At 42.1% G+C, this 21,638-nt stretch overlaps 1 protein-coding gene across 1 annotated transcript in view; it reads left to right on the top strand.

Annotated features, from left to right (window-relative positions):
- The window catches only part of LOC116980011 (SPHK1 interactor, AKAP domain containing), a 132,313-nt gene that overhangs the window by 64,531 nt on the left and 46,144 nt on the right, over window positions 1-21,638 (top strand). The window contains exons 3-5 of the mRNA XM_033032069.1: window positions 8,124-8,183; window positions 10,549-10,686; window positions 19,448-19,769. Of these exons, the coding sequence (XP_032887960.1) occupies window positions 8,124-8,183; window positions 10,549-10,686; window positions 19,448-19,769 (520 nt within the window). The remainder of the gene's footprint in view (window positions 1-8,123; window positions 8,184-10,548; window positions 10,687-19,447; window positions 19,770-21,638) is intronic.

Raw genomic sequence — 21,638 nt, 5'->3', positions numbered from 1 at the left:
CAACTGAACCAGCAACTTTATTGTGTCCAGAAATAACCATGTAAGGTTTTATGATCATTCCCCACATCAGCGGAAACCATGGGTATATAAACCAGGCACTCCGAAAATGCCGGAAGCGGGAAACTTGCTGAATTTTGCAAGCCCCGTCTAATGAGGCCAAATGGAGAAAGACATAAAAGAACATTCCTCCCTAGCGTAGCGAGAATGCACCCATCGCCATTGATATGCCTCGTATATTTTGCAACTGGTGATTGAGCCTGGATGCAAACATCTCGATCGTTAGTGTTCCATCGAGCCACAATGTCATTAAATACTTTGTGATCGCACATCCATTCTGTGTTGTCATTGATTTTAAATGATAATACACCAGTACTAAATGCGGTTAGGTAAAACTATCACCGGATACTTTGATTTGATTGCACCCTTGTGATTAACATATACCACCACCAAAGTGAATCACCTTGGACTTGTGCATGCAAATTATGCATATTCACACACCTTTTAATGCACAGAATGCACCTGGTGTCCATTGGCAGTTGATACCATAACTGAACAATTGATAACTCATGCTAATCCCATCTGCCTCCGTAACTACAATAATACAATACAATACCAATACAATACCTTTTATTTGTCATTTGAACCTCACATGAGGTTCAAACGAAATTTGGTTTCTGCAGCCATACAAAAAAAGAACCAAGACACACACCAACACAATTCAATTCACATAAACATCCATCACAGCGAGTCCTCCTCACTGTGATGGAAGGCAAAACTTAAACATATCTCTCCCCTGCACTCCCCTCTCCCCCCCATGTCAGAGTCAAAGACAGAGTCAAAGCCCCCGGCGGGCGATGTTAAATGTCCCACAGCCATTAAAGCCACGCCGGGTGATGCAAGGCCACGCACCGGGTCTTGGTGTTGGAGCCCCGGCGGGCTCTTGGTGTTGGAGCCCCGGCAGGCGCTCACAAAGTCCCGCGGCCATTCCAAGCCGCGCGGGGCGGTGATGTAGGCCCCGCTCCAGGTAATCTTCAACCCCGCAACTCGGGCGGGAGAAGTCGCCGTTGCGGAAGCCCCGAAAAGCTGTCTCCCACCAGGGACCCGCGGGCTCCCGGTATTACTGTCCACAGACCTGCGGTAGGAGCTTCCGAATCTCTGGGTGTCGGGTCACAGTAGCGCTCCACCACAGCTCCACCCGCTCCGGCCTCGGCCAGCTCACGTGATGGTGAGTAAATCCGCAGCTCCGCGACTTGAGCCCCAGGTCATTCCTGTTGGAGGCCGCTCCACGTTGCAGCCCCAACGACAACGGAGACGCGACAAAGAAAAGGCCGGGTCTCCCGTGCAGGGGAAAGACCTTAAAGTTTCCCCACCCCACCCCACCCCCACACACATACCCTGACAAAAAAAACAATAAAAACTACATAGAACAAGACAGAAAACAATAAAAAGACAGACGGACTGCAGAGGCCGCTGCTGACAAGAGTCGCGCCGCCCACTAGAGATGGTATTAGTAATTTTCCATCTTTGAGTAATAGCATCACTTTGGAATTGACTGAAGATTTACGGATGAAAGGTTTAGTGGAGCAACGCTGAATACTGTTCGTCCACCATTGTGACTTTGATAGTTTCAGCTGGGAATAGCAGAGGTCTAATCTTTTGTCTCAGAGCGGAGTCCCAGACAAATGAATGGATTAATTGTATCCCAATAATCAATAGTTTCACTTGGTATCAACTTAACTTAAATTTAACTGGACGGATGAGAAACCCAATTTCTTAAATATAGCTATGTGGCTGATAAGGCTAATTTAGCAAAATACAGTATGTTCAATATCATCCAGATTAGCCATAACACTTGTTTGTTAGCTCTGTGCAGTCGAAGCACTAATTGTGGTGATTTGGTAAATAATCTGGGAACTGAAGTTAGCCCATATGCCGTGGCTGCGCAGTTGGGGGCTATGCGTAAGTGGTGCACTATTGCGTTGGGGGGACGAGTGAGTGGTGGAATCTTGCATTGGGGAGCTGACCCAATGAGTCTGCACTTAGCCTTCACAGTAATGCACATCTTCTACGTTACAACGGGAACCCGTTAGCCATGCCTGCGCAGTTTGGAGCTATGGGTGAGTGGTGGAATATTGCGTTTGGGGACCAGCCCTCCCTTGTGACCCCCCCACTGCATTGGGGGACGGGACCCAACAGGTCCCACTTGGTTTAGTTACTATTAAAACACAAAGTATTTTTGCTATAACACCATGATATGTGCTCAACCAAGAAAACCAACCCAAATCAAAAGTAGTATCTAAACTGCTTATACACACTTATGCTAAGGACAATAACTAAATCCAAATGCAATAATAAGCTGTCTATATGTTAACAAGCACATAAAAAAACTGATCATGTAGATGCATGTATATCACTGATGTCCCCATCCTTTCTCAAACAGAACGTGAATTCGCTAATTTTAAGTATAATTGATTTCCTATTTTAATCAATGAATCTCGTTCCCTGAAACTACTCCTCAAACATTGTACCGTAGTCTTTGTAAATAATTTTTGTCTGGCATTATTCCTTTGCGTTTCCTTCCAATATAATGATTACTTTCCTAATTTTATTCTCTCCTTCAGTGTAACCACATTCATCTTTCAAAGGGTGAAGGGAAAGTAAGGGTCAAATGTATCAGTTCTCTGGCATGTAGAAATAATTGATTTAGCTGCTAGTTATAAGATGCCCCTCTCATCTCTCTCAGGCTGCCATTTGCCTTCCAGCTACTCACTGCAACTACCCGCTCATATGTTGCAGTTTGTGTGCAGGGGCACTTTTTGATCCCTCTGCAGCTCACTCATTTGCAATCTTCTATTTAGATAAAAATCAAAGTACAAACTCTCCTGCTTTCCCACATTAAACTCCATTTGCCAAGCTTTCTGCTCATTCACTCAATCTATTTAGATACCGTTGCAGAGTTCACATATCTGCATCGCATCATATCTTCCCACTTAGTTTGGTGTCATCAGCTTGGATATCTTGCACTCTGTCTTTTCCTCCTATGTCAGTAACATCTATATTACTAAAAGTCTGTTCTTGACCGGTTTTGGCCATCTGTGCTGCGATTTCCGAGAGAACGCCGCCACCTATGGCCGTCATTTTTGGCCACCTCGCTCAGAGCCCCCCTCCGCCGCATGTGTGCCGAGGATTTTTCCCGTCGATTAAAAATGACAGAGATATTAATGTTTTTACAAAATTCCCCATTCTCTCTGCTGCCCCCGCTGGCGGCAGGGGGGAGGGACTATAAAACCAGGAAGTGGTGTGCCACACAGTCTCTTCAAGATGGAGGTAGGCAGAGGGTCACGTTTCTCTGAGCTGTGAATAACACTGAACACATGTCGACTCAAATGTAAGTGTCCTTAGCGGTTCTAAAATGTTTGCAAAAAGTGTCTATTGATTCTAAATCTTGCAAAAAATGTCTATTGGTTCTAAAGTTTGCAAAAAGTGTCTCTATTGGTTCTAAAGCTTGCAAAAAGTGTCTCTATTGGTTCTAAAGTTTGCAAAAAGTGTCTCTATTGGTTCTAAAGCTTGCAAAATGTGTCTCTATTGGTTCTAAAGCTTGCAAAAAAATGTCTATTGGTTCTAAAGCTTGCAAAAAAATGTCTATTGGTTCTAAAGCTTACAAAAAGTGTCTCTATTGGTTCTAAAGCTTGCAAAACGTGTCTCTATTGGTTCTAAAGCTTGCAAAAAATGTCTATTGGTTCTAAAGCTTGCAAAAAAATGTCTCTATTGGTTCTAAAGCTGGCAAAAATATGTCTCTATTGGTTCTAAGCTTGCAAAAATATGTCTATTGGTTCTAAAGCTTGCAAAAATATGTCTATAGGTTCTAAAGCTTGCAAAAATATGTCTCTATTGGTTCTAAGCTTGCAAAAATATCTCTATTGGTTCTAAAGCTTGCAAAAATATGTCTATTGGTTATAAACCTTGCAAAAATATGTCTATTGGTTCTAAAGCTTGCAAAAAGTGTCTCTATTGGTTCTAAAGCTTGCAAAACAAGTCTATTGGTTCTAAAGCTTGCAAAAAAAAGTCTATTGGTTCTAAAGCTTGCAAAAAAAGTCTATTGGTTCTAAAGCTTGCAAAATAAGTGTCTATTGGTTCTAAAGCTTGCTAAAAAATGTCTATTGGTTCTAACGCTTGCAAAAAGTGTCTATTGGTTCTAAAGCTTGCAAAAAGTGTCTCTATTGGTTCTAAAGCTTGCAAAAATGTCTCTATTGGTGCTAAAGCTTGCAAAAAAATATGACTATTGGTTCTAAGCTTGCAAAAATATGTCTATTGGTTCTAAGCTTGCAAAAATATGTCTATTGGTTCTAAAGCTTGCAAAAATATGTCTATAGGTTCTAAAGCTTGCAAAAATATGTCTCTATTGGTTCAAAGCTTGCAAATATATGTCTCTATTGGTTCAAAGCTTGCAAATATATGTCTATTGGTTGTAAAGCTTGCAAAAATATTATTGATTCTAAAGCTTGCAAAAAGTGTCTCTATTGGTTCTAAAGCTTGCAAAAAAAGTCTATTGGTTCTAAAGCTTGCAAAAAAAGTATATTGGTTCTAAAGCTTGCAACAAAGTGTTTATTGGTTCTAAAGCTTGCAAAAAAAGTGTCTATTGGTTCTAAAGCTTGCAAAACAATGTCTATTGGTTCTAAAGCTTGCAAAAAAATGTCTATTGGTTCTAAAGCTTGCAAACAAATGTCTATTGGTTCTAAAGCTTGCAAAAAAATGTCTATTGGTTCAAAAGCTTGCAAAAAGTGTCTCTATTGGTTCTAAAGCTTGCAAAAAAGTGTCTCTATTGGTTCTAAAGCTTGCAAAAAAATGTCTCTATTGGTTCTAAAGCTGGCAAAAATATGTCTATTGGTTCTAAAGCTAGCAAAAAAAATGTCTATTGGTTCTAAAGCTTGCAAAAAAATGACTATTGGTTCTAAAGCTTGGGTGTGGCTTGAAGTTGAAAGGCACTACTTACTGCAAATGGTGGCATGAAGTTGAAAGGCACTACCTACTGCAAATGGTGGCTTGGGAGCCTTGGCTTGAAGTTGAAAGGCACTATTACTGCAAATGGTGGCTTGGTTGCTTTGGCTTGAAGTTGAAAGGCACTACTTACTGCAAATGGAGGCTTGGGAGCTTTGGTTTGAAGTTGAAAGGCACTATTACTGCAAATGGTGGCTTGGTTGCTTTGGCTTGAAGTTGAAAGGCACTACTTACTGCAAATGGTAGCTTGGGTGTGGCTTGAAGTTGAAAGACACCACTTACTGCAAATGGTGGCATGAAGTTGAAAGGCACTACTTACTGCAAATGATGGCTTGGGTGTGGCTTGAAGTTGAAAGGCACTACTCACTGCAAATGGTGGCTTGGTTGCAATGGCTTGAAGTTAAAATGCATTAATTACTGCAAATGGGGGCGTGGGTGCATTGGCTTGAAGTTGAAAGACACTACTTACTGCAAACTGTGGCTTGAAGTTGAAAGGCACTACTTACTGCAAATGGTGGCTTGGGTGCTTTGGCTTTAAGTTGAAAGGCACTACTTACTGCAAATGGTGGCTTGGGTGCATTGGCATTAAGTTGAAAGGCACTGCAAATGGTGGCATGAAGTTGAAAGGCACTACTTACTGCAAATGGTGGCTTGGGAGCTTTGACTTGAAGTTGAAAGGCACCTATTACCGCTAATGGTGGCTTGGGTGTGGCTTGGGTGTGGTTTGAAGTTGAAAGGCACTACTTACTGCAAATGGTGGCTTGGATGCATTGGCTTGAAGTTAAAAGGCACTACTTACTGCAAATAGTGGCTTGGATGCATTGGCTTGAAGTTAAAAGGCACTACTTACTGCAAATGGTGGCTTGGATGCATTGGCTTGAAGTTAAAAGGCATTACTTACTGCAAATGGTGGCTTGGGTGCATTGGCTTGAAGTTGAAAGGCACTACTGTAAATGCACTTACTTCCTGTTTGCACTGTATATTGATTTTAGATAAAACGCTACCACTTACGGCTGTGATTTTTGGCCATCTTACTCAGTCCCCCCTCCGCTGAGCAGGTGCAGAGAATTCTTCCCATCAATGAAAAATAAAAGTGTTATTAATTTTTTTTTAAATGTTGAGAATCTCTCTCCTGTCAATCACTCCATGAAAGCCACACCTTTTCCGGTGGGGGGGGGGAGGGGTTATAAAACCCGGAAATGTGTGTGTGGCTCAGTCTCTGCAAGATGGAGGAGGGAGAGGTCACGACTCGCTGTCTTTAGTGGCTTTGCACCCTACTTCAAATGGTATGAAAATGCACTTGAATTTGGTGGCCTTGCACCCTGCTAGAAGTGGTAAGAAACTGCACTTGAATTTGGTGGCCTTATACCCTGCTTGAAATAGAATTTCAAGGATTAGCCGTGAGTCAACTACCAGCCCACCAGCCGTGAGTGAGTGAGTTGCCAGCACAACAGGCTTGATTGACTGAGACGCCAGCCCAAGAATCCATTTGGCGCACAATTTGCATACTAGCCCTCTGGAAACCAGTCCCTTCAGCCCACAACACCCATACTAGCGCTCCAGAAAGCCCCCCCCCCCCCCCCAACTGGCCACCAATATTAGAATTGGTGGAGAGGTGGAATATTGCGTTGGATGACCAGCCCTCCTGTGTGATGCTGGGACCCAACGGGTCCCACTTAGTCTAGTAAATCATAAATCATTTTGAGAGCCAAGAACTGATCTTTGAGACATTCCACAAGTCACATCCTTTATTAGAAGAGACAGGTCTATTCCAATTCTCTATCATCTAGACAAAAATCAATTTTTAATCCATGCTCACACATTTTACCTAATACAAAGAGCTCTTAAGCATTGGCCTTTTATGTGGCACATTGTTCAATGCCTGAAAATCAAAATACACAACATCCACTGTTTTCCCTCTCTCGATTCTGCTTTTTACATCCTCTAAGAACTCAGGTAAGGACAACTGAACATACGTAAAAGTTGATTCTGTAATAATAGTGGATAAAAACTGGATAAATGTTAAAGAATATTTCAGGGAATATAAGGAGCAACTGGGGCACATGGCTAGCTGAATGTTTCTTTCAGAGAACCAGGATATACTTATTAGGACAATATTTCCTTCTCTGCTGTATTATTCTATGAAATTATAATTATTTCCAGTCTCTGGAGCCTAAGCTCTAAATTTCCTCAAGACTCATGTGATTTACATTTGAAATCATAATTCTTGACCTCTTCGGCACTATTCCCATGATGAAATAACCAGGCACCTTTTGTCTCAGTCCCGATGCAGTCTCGACTTGAAACAACAACATTTCCTTCTTTCCCTCTCCAGATCTTGCTTGACCTGCTGAGTTCCTCTAATTGTTTGCTTTTCAGTCAAAAATGCCAACTGGGTATCAATATAACCCTGCGTGATGAAAATCAGAAAACTGCATTTACAGGAAATCTATGATTTGGACAAACTTGGATTATTTAAAGAGTTCAAGGAGAGACTTTATGAAGCATTAAATTATAATAGACATTCAGAACCTTTCCCCAGAGTGGCAATGTCAAAGACGAGAGGGTGCAGTTAGTGGCTGATGCAAGGAATGCACTCCCAGGGGTGGTATATGATATGGTGCTCAAAAGGTTTTTAGATAAGTACATAGATATGCAAGTAATAGAGACATATGGATCACATGCAGGCAAAGGAGATTAGTTTAACTTGGCATCATGTTCGGCACAGACATTTTGGGCCGAAGTGTCTGTTCGTGAGCTGCACTGTTCTATGAAATAAAAAAAATTGTTCTATGAAATAAAAACTGAAAATACTGGAAATGTAGCAGGTCATGCAACATCTGTGGAAAGAGAAACAGAGGTCATGTTTCAGGTTGATAATTAATTGGAGAGTCGATGCACAGTATTTTGCTTTTGTGTTTTGAATGATATACTGATCTCTCTTTTCTCACAACCCCACAACCACCCACACAGTTCCACTGGCACTTAAATATCGGAGACCTATCTTCTGCAATGCTGACAGCTCTGGAAGCACCTTGCTTTTCGTAAATGACCTCTGTTCCTTGTGAAGCCTCAACTATTCCAGTCTATGAGTTGAAGTCAGATGTTATTTATTTTCTCTCTAGATCTGTTTTGTGAACCTCGATGGGGTGGATGCAAACTTCAATAGAAAGGAACTGCAACAGGTAAGAGAACAAAGGTAAAATTAAAAGGTACAAGTTGGTGCTAGAAATGTGGTGACGTTTGTACTGCCCAAGGGTAATCTACCATTCTTGAGATGCATAGTACGAATTTTTACTAAAATGTAAACAAAAAATGAATTTCACTGTACCCAGCAACATGTGACAATAAAGTCCCATTGAACTAGAAGCCTGAGCCTAATACACTGTGAGATATTGGCTGATAAGTGCTCAATGTCTGAATTTAACCTCTACCATTTCAGCAAGGAATTTAACCTTTGGATAATGTGAGGGGTTTCTGATCAGGACATTGAGTATTGCTATGGCTGGACATTTCAGGGTGTAAGAAAGTAGATTCAGGAACATGAGAAATAAATGATACTGCCTCCAGAGCCTGTTCCGCAGGTTGAAAAGATCAAACTGATCCTGTGTTTCATCCACTACCCTGTCTATTCCCTATGTCTTCAAATTCTCTTTTTCAAAAACCTATCAAATCACATCTAACCATTTGCTTCAACTTTTCTTGTCAGTTAACCAGTGAATCTATTTTTATTCTGCTAAAATCATTCATAAGTCAAATCAACTTAATTCATAAAATCCCAAATGGATTTGAAGCTTGTAAAAATATACAAAATTGCAGAGTTCAAGTACCTCTCACATACCATCCATAATGAGGGTGTATTTCAATGAAAAGATTCTACTGTGGAAGAGAGATGATGAAGTCTCAGCCAGATGCTGAATGACTAATCTGGAAAAAGATATATGACGAAGATAGACACAAAAAGCTGGAGTAACTCAGCGGGACAGGCAGCATCTCTGAGTCTGAAGAAAGGTCTTGACCCGAAACGTTACCCATTCCTTCTCTCCAGAGATGCTGCCTATCCCGCTGAGTTACTCCAGCTTTTTGTGTCTATCTTCAGTTTAAACCAACATCTGCAGTTCATTCCTACACAAAAGATATATGACACTGTTCTGCAGTCTCATCAGATAATGCTTGCCAGGGGTTCTCAGGGAATCTTCAAGTAATATCATCGATTAGTAGTCATTTTACACATCGCTGCACTATATTAACATGCTCACTAAACTATTAATTCCTGACAACACAAGGCATTTTAAGAGATGGGTTACATACTAAACATTTCTAAGCCCACTAACTGAGGCAACATGAGAGGAACTTGGATGTAGAAGGTGCGTAATGAAAGCTCTCACTTTGTTACCAGACTGACCTGTTGCATTTGGAATCCATCTTTCGACCAGCTGTGCCATATTCCAGTTTCAATTAAGTCGATATAAAAATAAAAAATGCTAAAAAACTAATCTATGGACAGAGAAATGGAATTAATACTTCAGTGATGGCCTTTTATCTCTTTGACTGATAAAAAGTCATTGACCTGAAACTGTCGAAGAAGGGTCTCGACCTGAAACGTTGCCTATTTCCTTTGCTCCATAGATGCTGCCTCACCCGCTGAGTTTCTCCAGCATTTTTGTCGACCTGAAACTTAACTTTGTTTATCTCTCCGCAGGTGCTGCCTGCCCTGCTGAACACTTTCAGCAGTGTCAGCTTTTATTGTAGTTCTGTAGCGTCTGATATATTTTGTGTCAGATGGTAAGATGAGTAGGATGCCTAGCTACATCCCTGTAACATTACATTTTAACCAATAATAAGGCAACATTAAGGCTAATAATCTAGATATATGTGTTTAAACAAAAAACAATATAGCCTGAAATTTCCAGAGCATTTCAGGGACACTCATGAAACCTAAATACGATTCATCTCAAATTAATGGCTAATATTGATGACATTGATCAAAAAGTGATTGACCAGACCTCATCTTTCCCAGATGAAACGGGAAAAGATTTAATAGGAATCTGAGGGGTAACTTTTTCACACAAAGGGTGGTGGGTGTATGGAACAAGCTGCCAGAGGAGGTAATTGAGGCAGGGACGATCCCAACATTTAAGAAACAATTAGACAGGTACACGGATAAGACATGTTTGCAGGGATATGGACCAAACGCAGGCAGGTGGGACTAGTGTAGCTGAGTCACGTTGGCTGGTATGGGCAAGTTGGGCAGAAGGTCTTGTTTCCTCACTGTATCACTATGACTCTATGACTAAAACAAAAAGCCTGTTCATTAATTTTCTTTTGGAAAGAAAATACTCCATCCCTGTGCATGGATCCTGGCCCAGCTTTTGATCATAGCCTGTAACTGAGCAATGTCTTTTACAGCAAAATCTCCCGTGGTGTTCCTACAGAGGGGTGGAAATGCCGCAGCCTTGTTGAGGTAGAAGCCAAAGGTCTGATTGAAAGATACGCATTGAATTAATTAATAATCTGAGTGCTTTTGTTTGCATGTCTTTTTTTTTCTAGAAATTGGATACTGTGTCACCTGACCTCCCGCACCTCATCAATACTTTAAACGTCTGCCAGATGAAAGACAATGAACTTATCCTCGTGAGTGGATTAATTGCTCCAGGAAGTTGTCAGGACAATGCAGATGATTCCCAGGTACGTCGCATGTAACTTGCTCACATTTTGGTAACAGGATGCTAACAATGGATCGGCAAACTCAAATTCACAAATATAACATCACCTGGAAAAGTTGTTAAAATGTGATTAGGCATTTAGAAGCACGGGTAAAATGAAGAGCCAGCCAGGAAACCTAAGGGCGGCACAGTGGCTCAGCGGTAGAGTTGCTGTCTTACAGATTCGATACGGACTACCGATGCTGTCTGTACGGAGTTTGTTCGTTCTCCCTGTGACCATGTAGGTTTTCTCCGCGAGCTCCCATTTCCTCCCACATCCCAAATACATGCAGATTTGGAAATTAATTGGTGTGTAGGGTGCGAAAGTAGAATAACATGGAACTAGTGTACAGGTGATCATTGGACGGTGTTGACTTGGTGGGCCGAAGGGCCTATTTCCACACTGTATCTCTAAACTAATCTAAAACAAGATATGATGTGACAAATGCCCCCCTATTGTCACATCAAATCTATGTCACAGCAACTATTTAAAGAAAGGTTGTTGAGAGGACATTGTAGTGATTGAGTTAGAAGTTAATCTTGTTCCCATTAATATTAGAAACCAACAATAAATGATGATGTTGAAACCGCTACTTTGCAACACATCCTAACTAACGGGACAAATATTACCTGATAGAAATGTACATATTTTAATTGCATCATTATTAAAATAAATTTGCAATCCCCATCACACCTCCGATTGAAAATATTGCTCCTGGCATTTCCCTGATGTTAATAACATCACAGTTTATTGTTTGTAAGGTGTTAATATTGCTGTTTGGTCCACAACATAATATTTCATCGAAATGGATAAAGACATCTGGTTTCAGAGAAGGGAAAGTAACATTAGATTCAACAGATGGTATCTCCTGAGGTTCAGGCTAAAGTATAATATTGGGAAACAACAATCTGCATTTGGCAGTTAACCTCGTTTGTGAGTAATTAGTAACATCTTCAATGTCTCCTATGTGTGAGGAAGTCAATGTGAAAGACAGCAAATAAACACATTTGTAATTAAAGCAGCCATTGTTAATTGAGCTTCACTAATGCTTTTTCTACATAAACAAATTCATGTTCAGCAATCAGTTTCTTACTTACATAAGTAGAATAATAGTCATGCAAGTTACAACCTTGCAGATGTCCTCAGCATCAATGCCATCTGCAAAGCATTGCAATTGGTAATTTGCCCCTTTAAAGGTGTGAAGGGCTAGATACCCATGTCACCATGCGGCCATAACACTAACATAGAAAGAGCATGGTTTTAATATCCTTTGAAAAACATCCATTGTAATATCGAAATTTGAAAGCCCACGTCAAGCTTCAGGCAGCCATATATCAGGAAACTCAGTGATAGAAACAAACAGTCTGTAAACTTCCAGAAACTTAGCTAAATCTTTGCAAAATCACTGAAATCAGCCAGTCGTTTCTGGGTGATCGCAGCACCGCCTTCTCCACTTCAACCTCTTTGTTAAGAACATGGAATGCAATAGAAATGGAGACGGCGTAACAAATATAACATCATAAGTTCAATAATTGATGCACTGATTTCAAAAGAGAATCAAGTATCAAGTAGTATCAAGTATCAAGTATCCTTTATTGTTATTCAGACTTTTCAGTCTGAACAAAACTTCGTGCCTTGCAGTCATAACATAGAATAAAATAACAAAACACACAATAAACACATTCCACCAGGCCCTCCTCACTGTGATGGAAGGCAAAAGTCTTACGTCCTTGCCTCTTCCCTCCTTGTTTTCCCTCTACGTTGAGGCGATCCAGGCTTCCGATATTGTGACTCCGCCGGGTGATGGTAAGTAAGTCCCGCGGCTGAATCCGAGCTCCGCGAACGGGCCGGTTCAAACTCCGCGGCCCAGGGCGGTCGAAGCTGCCAAAGCTGCCACCCTCCAGTCCAGTGGACGAAGCTATTGTTGCGGGAGCTCCGGAAAAACAGGCCACCAACCTGGGACCTGCGAGCTCTCGACGATGTCATCCACTGGGCCTGCGGCTGAGTCCACTGGGCCCGCGGCCGAGCCTCCGAGGCTCCGAAGTCGGGTCGCCGCCGCCGCAACGCCGCCACTGCCCCGAAGTCGGGTCGCCGCCCCGCAATGCCACCACAGCCCCGAAGTCGGGTCGCCGCCGCCACAGCCCCGAAGTCGGGTCGCCGCCGCCGCAACGCCGCCACTGCCCCGAAGTCGGCCAGCCTCACATTCGTAAGTCCTGGCTGGCTCTGCCTCCGGAGCCTCGAGGTCGGTCCCAGTTGGAGGCCGCCAGCTCCGCCATTAGGCCTCAGCGCAGACGGGGATGGAGACGGGGGATATGACAAGAAAAGGTTGCATCCCCCCGAAGGAAGAGACTAAAACAATTTTCTCCCCCCCCCCCCCCCCCCCCACACATACACAACTAAAATAAACCGAAATAAACTGTAACAACGGGACGAAAAGAAAACAAAAAAAAGAAAAGACAAACGCACTGCAGGCGAGCCACAGCTGCTAGGGCAGCGCCGCCACTTCCCGCCACGAGAATGGCAACAGCTGGAAAAGATTCTAGGACAAGAAATGAGTGCAGATTTCACATGTGTACCTGTGAGAAGATTAACAGACTTGCTTTGTAAGCATTAAAGTCCCACTTATCACACTAGATTGGTCAAAGTACGATTTCGAAAGCAAAGTAACAGTGCCCATTGTTTTTAGCAAACTCGTCATTTAAGGGGCTGTCCCACTTGGGCAACCTAATTGGCGAGTTTAGAAGAGTTTAAAAAAATGACATGTTGAAGACCTCCTTCGACTATGTAGACCTCCTTCGACCTCCTTCGACTATGTTGAAGACTAGCTTCGACTAGCTACAACTAGCTACTATTATCTTCGGGAAAATTGGACACCGAATAGTGGAGATTGAAGATGACCTCCTTCGATCGCTTTCGACCTCCCCGATTATGATGGAGACTATCTACGGCTACCTTCGACTACCTACAACTAACATGCCAACCTACAACGACCTATTATGACTAAACCTACGAGTAAAAAAAGTATCGATTTTTTCCATGCGACCTTTTTTTACTCGCTGGCATGTTTTAACATATTGAAAAATACGCCGCGGCCTAGCTGAGGCCTCGAGTACGCGGAGACCACTCTCAAGCATGAAGGAGAGTTACGAAGACCTCCTACGACCTCGTGTCGACCATCTGCGAGTATGAGTCGAGGGCAAACTCGCCAGAACTCGCGGATTAGGTCGCCCAAGTGGGACAGCCCCTTTAGGCTATTTGAATTGTTAAGCTATTTTTGACTACTTTGTGCAACAACGTTAGTGGCAATTTCCTGAGCTTCCTACAATTAAATTTCACTGAAGGAAAACAAAGTACCTTGGAAATACTTCTTCAAGTAAATGATTGTGATATGGAATAGAAAGTAATGGAGGTGACAGTGTAAGAGATAAAATTAAAGTAACAAGTACTGATCATTAAATTAGTCCTGGACATTAATTTTAAATTGTAATACAAATTAATCATTCAAATTTGATACTGCTCTGAAGAAGTCACAAAGAGTCACTCAGTGCAGGTCCTGCCCAGATTATAACATGGTTAAATTCCTGAGAACTGTTCCACTCGGTGGCACAGTGACACAGCTGGTAGAGCTGCTGCTTCACAGCAGCAGGGACCCGGGTTTGATCCTAATCTCGGGTGCTGTCTGGGTGGAGTTTGCACATTCTGCTTGTGATTGCATGTTTTTTTAATATGGGTCCTCCAGTTTCCTCCCACATCCCAAACACGTGCGGGTTTATAGGTTAATTTACCTCAGTAAGTTGCCCCTAGTGTGTTAGGAAGTAGATGAGAGAGCAGCATAACATAGAACTAGAGTGAACAGGCGATCGATGGTTGGTGTGGACTCGCTGGATCAAAGAGTCTGTTTTCGTGCTATATCTTTCAATCAATTCAATCAAAACCCAGCGGAAGATGCCCACAGTCCCGCAACAGCCAGCAAATATATCCCGCCGTTCTCCCAAACGTGATTCATAACGTGTGGGCTGTGCATAACTTGGGGAGGACCTGTACTGTCTATGTGTCATACTTTCATTTTCTTCCTTTCCAAAAGAACCACTATTGAACAAGTGGGTTCAACTTTGCTAAGTACAGCAAATAGAGAGCTGTGTTATGAACCTGTTATCAACCGATCAATGCCTTTTAAAATTCCTTTCCATTTTAATTACTGTACTATAAGTTTTATATTTTAATTAACAAAACATTATAAAATTTCCAATATAATTAGTGAGAGTTCATTACTTTTTTAATTAGTTGGGCTATGTTTTGGTTTGGATTTCTGGATCACACCCAGAGCTCTGGAACAGGCAGTAAATGGTCTTTATTGCAGCAATTGTGAGCTATTTATTGGTCACACTAATTAAATGTTTTTTTTTTTTAAATGAGCAGATAGGGCAGAATTGTTTTTCTGCTACATTAATACTGCAATCAATTACATGGTAGATTTTGTGACAGCCCACACGTGATTTTATGGTCAAGAGAGCATAATTTTAATCAAAGGATGATATAATTATAATTATACAATTAAAATATTCAATTCATATTTCTCCATACAGCCCAGATGTCAATTTTATGATACTTTATTTTTGAAAGGTAGCTTGAAACTCTGTTCACCATCTTCAATAATACCTGAGGCATTATAAATATCAAACGTAACTGTGTTCGGGAAATGAGCTCTAAGTGCAGCAATAATTCATCAACCCTTACAAGAGTCTCTCTTCTCCAATTTAGGGCAGGGTATTCTTATTGATCTCTTCTCATTTGATATCTATTGCCTGAATGATCCTGCTTTGGTTCCACGCGAGATGGAAGGAGGAGTATCATTGTCTAGCGCACAGTTTTCATTTCCAATCCAATTACGGAAGAGCAGCTTTTCCTGAGATAGAGACCTAGAATCCTAAGCGTATCCTCCCATGTACCCATCAGCCACACTCATCTTAGCATCCTGAACACTTTACATTGGCCATAGTAAATACATATCCCGTGTCGGAACTTCCTCCTGCCTGCCTGCAACACACCGTTTGTTCGTCTGAACAGTGAGGGGACCAGCTCAAGAGCAAAGATCATAGAGCGGAGTGGGTCAGCGGGTGATGGATAACAGGACAGCGGGCAGTGGAGCTTACTGCTGTGACAGCGCGAACAAGGAACCAATTGAGGTTACTCGCACTGACATATGGAGTAAGCTCCACCGCCCGCTGTCCTGTTATACATCGCCTGCTGACCCGCTCTTGAGCTGGATGTTGGCATGATCCCCTCCTTCTCAATGCTCCTGCCCTCCCCGCAACTTTCCCACTGGCCAGACTCCCCACACGCTGTGAAAGGAACTCTCCCCCCCCCCCCCCCCCTGCCCAGCAGCACTGTCCTTTTACAGCCGCTTCCCATCAGCTGCTAGCAATGAGGGATAGACAGGGCTATCCCTCAGTACAGCAGCATCATTCTTGATCTATCTTTCTTGGCAAACAACCTAACCTTCGCCCCCCCCCCCGTGAGAAATTTTATTTAACTCTGAAATTGAAGATAGACTGCTGGAGTAATTCAGCAGGACAGGCAGCGCAGCGAATCTGGAGAGAAGACCCTTCTTCAGACTGAACTGACTCTCGTTGGTGAGAGTACTTGTGATTGTCTGAAGAAGGGTCTCGACCAGAAACGCAACCCTCTCCCCAGAGCTGCTGCCCGTCCCACTGAGCCACCACAGCCCCCTGTGTCCACCATCAACTCCAGAGCCAAACAAAAAACACAGAGTGCTGGAGGAACTCAGCGGGCAAGGCGGCACCCGCGGCGGGAATGGACCAGGAGCAACCTCAAGCCAGGACTCCCCCCCCCCCCCACCAACCCCAACAGAAAGGAACCGCAGATGCAGCCGTCACCGCAAAACGTAAAATGAATCTGAGAATGCCGAGGCGACAGGGTGAGAGAGAGAGGGAGTGAGAGAGGGAGTGAGAGAGCGAGAGCAAGATGAGAAGGGGAGTGGGAGAGAGAGAGAGTGCGTGAGAGAGAGAGGGAGGGAGGGAGAGAGTGAAAGACAGAGAGACACAAAGTGGGTTGTCGGTGAATTACTTTACCTGCACACAAAGAAGAAGCCCGTGCTCGTGGTCCAGAGCTCTCAATCATGACAGTGAGTTTTAAGAAATTCCCAATGTGTCATCATTCCTTAATAAATGTAATTGTGTTAAATTAAATTCACGGAGTCCCGTGAATTTTATTCAAAGGAACGCGGTGTCATTAATACTTGGTCAAAACACAATTACATTTACTGAGGAATGTGGATCGATGCATTGATGAAACATTGTATAACTATGTGTTAACTACTGGCTGTTAACAAGTGCTAACAATGGTAGTTAACAAATAGTAATTTTAAAAATAAATAAATAAATAAATGGTATCAGGACCTGGCATTGGGAGATAAAACAACAAAAACAGACTTGGTTGGTAGTCTTTCTGCGGAGTTTAATGTTATAATAGAGCGATTGTCCTTACTTTCTTTTTCTTTCTTTTCTAGGGTCTACTTTCTTACTTTACTTCCTTCTCTAACTTCTTTTCTAAGGGGCTTTCTTTTCCCAACACTCTCCTGCACTTCACAACTCTTGCGCACCTTCTTTACTTTCCTTACTTCTATCTTTTTCTTAAAGCTTTAAAAAAAAAAAAAATGAAGCGGTACAAAAAATGTATTAAGATATATGTGTTGTGTGTTATTGTAATTTACCGTACTTCTAATTAAAAAAAAAAATAAATAAAAAAAAAATCATTTTTGTCTGATGGCTGGTGCAGCAGTTTTTATCTATGCTCAATTTTTTTTTAAATCTGTATATAACAAGGCAACTGTTTTTTTTTTAAATCTGTATTTAACAACGCGAATTTGTATTTCTGTACGAAAGACGGAAAATTAGCGCAGGGCCCCCTTAGGCGCGGGGCCCAATTGGGCGCAATCGGTCGTATCAGCTTAAGGCCGGCCCTGTCTGCAGTTCCTTCCCACACATAGAACAATACAGCATGGGAACAGACCCTTCGAATCACAATGATTGTGCTGAACATGATGTCAAGCTAAACTTATCTCAACTGCCTGGACATGATCCATATCCCTCTCTTCCTTGCACTTCCATGTGCCAATCTAAAAGCCTCTTAAACGCCACCATCATATCTGTCTCCACCACCACCACCACCTCTGGCAAAGTGTTCCAGTTCCCCACTGCTCTCTGTGTAAAAAGACTTGCCCCGCTCATCTCCGTTAAATTTCCCCCTTCTCACCTTCTGGCCATGCCCTCTAGTGTCAGTCATTTAACCCATGGGGAGAAAGGTTCTGGCAGTGTACCCTATCAATAACTGGCATAATTTTACAACCCACTATCAAGTCTGCCCTGCCTACCGTATTGCTCTGTTTCCAGGTCGCTTGCACAGTGGGCACATCATTGACCCTGTGAAAAAATAAAGCTGCATGTTTCAATCCAACAAAGCAAAAACGGTGCCCTCAACCATATAACCAAATAACCATATAACAATTACAGCACGGAAACAGGCCAACTCGGCCCTTCTAGTCCGTGCCGAACACTTATTCTCCCCTAGTCCCATCTACCTGCACTCAGACCATAACCCTCCATTCCTTTCCCGTCCATATACCTATCCAATTTATTTTTAAATGATAAAATCGAACCTGCCACCACCACTTCCACTGGAAGCTCATTCCACACAGCTACCACTCTCTGAGTAAAGAGGTTCACCCTCATGTTACCCCTAAACTTCTGTCCCTTAATTCTCAAGTCATGTCCTCTTGTTTGAAGCTTCCCTACTCTCAATGGGAAAAGCTTATCCACGTCAACTCTGTCTATCCCTCTCATCATTTTAAAGACCTCTATCAAGTCCCCCCTTAACCTTCTGCGCTCCAAAGAATAAAGATCTAACTTGTTCAACCTTTCTCTGTAACTTAGTTGCTGAAACCCAGGCAACATTCTAGTAAATCTCCTCTGTACTCTCTCTGTTTTGTTGACATCCTTCCTATAATTAGGCGACCAAAATTGTACTCCATACTCCAGAATTGGCCTCACCAATGCCTTGTACAATTTTAACATTACATCCCAACTTCTATACTCAATGCTCTGATTTATAAAGGCCAGCACACCAAAAGCTTACTTTACCACCCTATCTACATGAGATTCCACCTTCAGGGAACTATACACAGTTATTCCTAGATCCCTCTGTTCAACTGCATTCCTCAATTCACTACCATTTACCATGAACATCCTATTTTGATTTGTCCTGCCAAGATGTAGCACCTCACACTTATCAGCATTAAACTCCATCTGCCATCTTTCAGCCCATTCTTCCAAATGGCCTAAATCTCTCTGTAGACTTTGAAAATCTATTTCATTATCCACAACGCCACCTATCTTAGTATCATCTGCATACTCACTAATCCAATTTACCACACCATCATCCAGATCATTGATGTACATGACAAACAACAGTGGACCCAACACAGATCCCTGTGGCACCCCACTAGTCACCGGCCTCCAACCTGACAAACAGCCATCCACCATTACTCTCTGGCATCTCCCATTCACCCCTAAGATAAAATCAAAGTACAACTATTAATCTGAACTAACTCCATTAAAAGACTGTTGGTTTTAATCGTTTTTGTTTTTTAAATTACTCCATGTATTTCAAACAGGTTTTTTTTTTCAAAGAGCGATCCATATTGATTCATTTACATTTTTTTAAGGATCAAAAGGATGAATCCGTCAAATATTCAGAAGATGAGTGCCTCCCACCTCCCGCGCAGTTGCCCAAACCCCCGGATGTCTGTTTGGTTCAGTCAGGAAGAAGGTGCAGAAAGAATGACATGGCCTGTCTTATTTATGAAATCAACAAATGCATGATTGGCCTGGATTATTTCAAAGGAAAGAAAAAAACCCTTGTCAGCACTGCCAACTGGAAGGCAGAGGAGGAGACTAATTACTCAGGTTCATCCGTTGAGGAGGACTTTCTCACTGCTTCTGAACAACTCAATGATGAGCAAGATGAATCCAGCAATGCCCTAAAAGGTAGGGTTTTACTTTTGTTAATTACTTGTCATCAATACGCATTAATAATATTTACTGTGTAGGAAAAAACTGCAGATTCAATATGATAGAACTTTATTTATCGCAGGAGGGAAATTGGTCTGTAAATTGCTGGAGTAACTCAGCGGGACAGGCAGCATCTCTGGAGAGAAGGAATGGGTGACATTTTGGGTCGAGAAAGTTTGAAGAAGGGCCTCGACCCGAAACATTACCCATTCCTTCCCTCCAATAATATTTACTGCTCTGAAATTTAATACAAGAACTAAAACCAACACTGGACTAAATCAAAATGGCTTATGAACAGAAAACAATGGTATAGAGTTTTATTTCTGTAATTAATTATTCCTCTACACATTTGTAAAGTTTGTTTCTCAATTCTTAAAATGTGATTGATGGTCAAGGAACTCCCAAATGCTTCATTTCTGTTAAGGGTCATAGATTCAAACAGCATCTAAGTAAAGGTAGACACAAAGTGCTGGAGTAACTCAGTGGGTGAGGCAGCATCTATGGAAAGAAGGAATGGGTGACGTTTTGGGCCGAGACCTCTCTTCAGATTTAAGCATCTAAGTTAATCCCACTTACCTATGTTTCACCCATATGCCTCTAAAACGGTCCTTTCAATGTAGCTGTTCAAATGTATTTTAATTGTTGTTATTGTACCTGGCTCAACCACTTCCTCTGGCAGTTTATTCCATGTATATACCACCCCCTGGGTGAAAAGGGTACCCCTCAGATTATTATTAGATCTTTTCCCTCTCACCTTAAACCTATGGCCTCTGTTTCTTGATACCACAACCCTGGGAACAAGACTGTGTGCCTTTACCCTATCAATACCCCTCATTAATTTATACACCTCTATAAGATCACTCTTTGGCCTCCTACACCAAGGAATAAAATGTTAGCTTGTCCACCCTCTCCATATAACACGGTCCCTCGAGTCCTGGCAACATCTTCGTAATTATTTTTGGCACTCTTTAGAACAATAGCATTTTCCTACAGCAGTTAGCCAAAACTGAACCAATATTTCAAGTGCAGTCTCCACAATGTGTTGTACATCTGCAACCACAGGTCCCAACCTCTGTTTATTGATGAAGTCTATATGCTTCTTGATGATGGCCAGCATGTCAAAAGCCTTCTTCACCACCCTGTCTGCGACACCACTTTCAGTAAACTATGTACACACTGTTGCACAACTCTCCTTAGAGCCATAACATTCACTGCAAAGTCCTAGCCTGGTTTGACTTCCCAACGTGCAGCACCTCACACTTACCTTGAATTAAACTATATTCTTCATTACTTGGCACACTTACCCAACTCATCGAGATCCCGCTGTAATTCTTGAAAACTTTCTTCATTGTCTATGATACCACCTATTTAAGTGTCATCTTTAAATTTACTAGCCACGCCTTGTACATTCTCATCCAACTCTATTATACAGATTCAATTCAATTCAATTCAACTTTATTGTCATTGCACAAATACGAGTACAGGTACAACGAAATGCAGTTTAGCGTCTGGTCATAGTGCAAGATACAGAGTAGAAATAAAAATAAAAGTACAAAATAAAAATACAAATAAAAATACTGGTTAACAATGTGTGGACTGTGGATGAATTAAACTGGTACATAGGCAAATAAATGTATACAAATGGGAGAGTCTAAAGATAGCTAGCGACGGGACTGTGTGTTCAGCAGTGTGATGGTTTTATTGAAAAAGCTGTTCCTCAGCCTGCTTGTGCGAGACCTGAGGCTCCTGTACCGCCCCCTGATGGGAGGAGGGCAAATAGTCCATGGTTAGGGTGAGAGGGGTCCTTGATGATTTTCTCGGCCCATCTCAGACACCGTTTGCGGT

The sequence above is a fragment of the Amblyraja radiata genome, chromosome 13 (assembly GCF_010909765.2).
Source record: "Amblyraja radiata isolate CabotCenter1 chromosome 13, sAmbRad1.1.pri, whole genome shotgun sequence".
Taxonomy (NCBI): domain Eukaryota; kingdom Metazoa; phylum Chordata; class Chondrichthyes; order Rajiformes; family Rajidae; genus Amblyraja; species Amblyraja radiata.
This window is presented reverse-complemented; position numbering and strand designations above follow the sequence as displayed.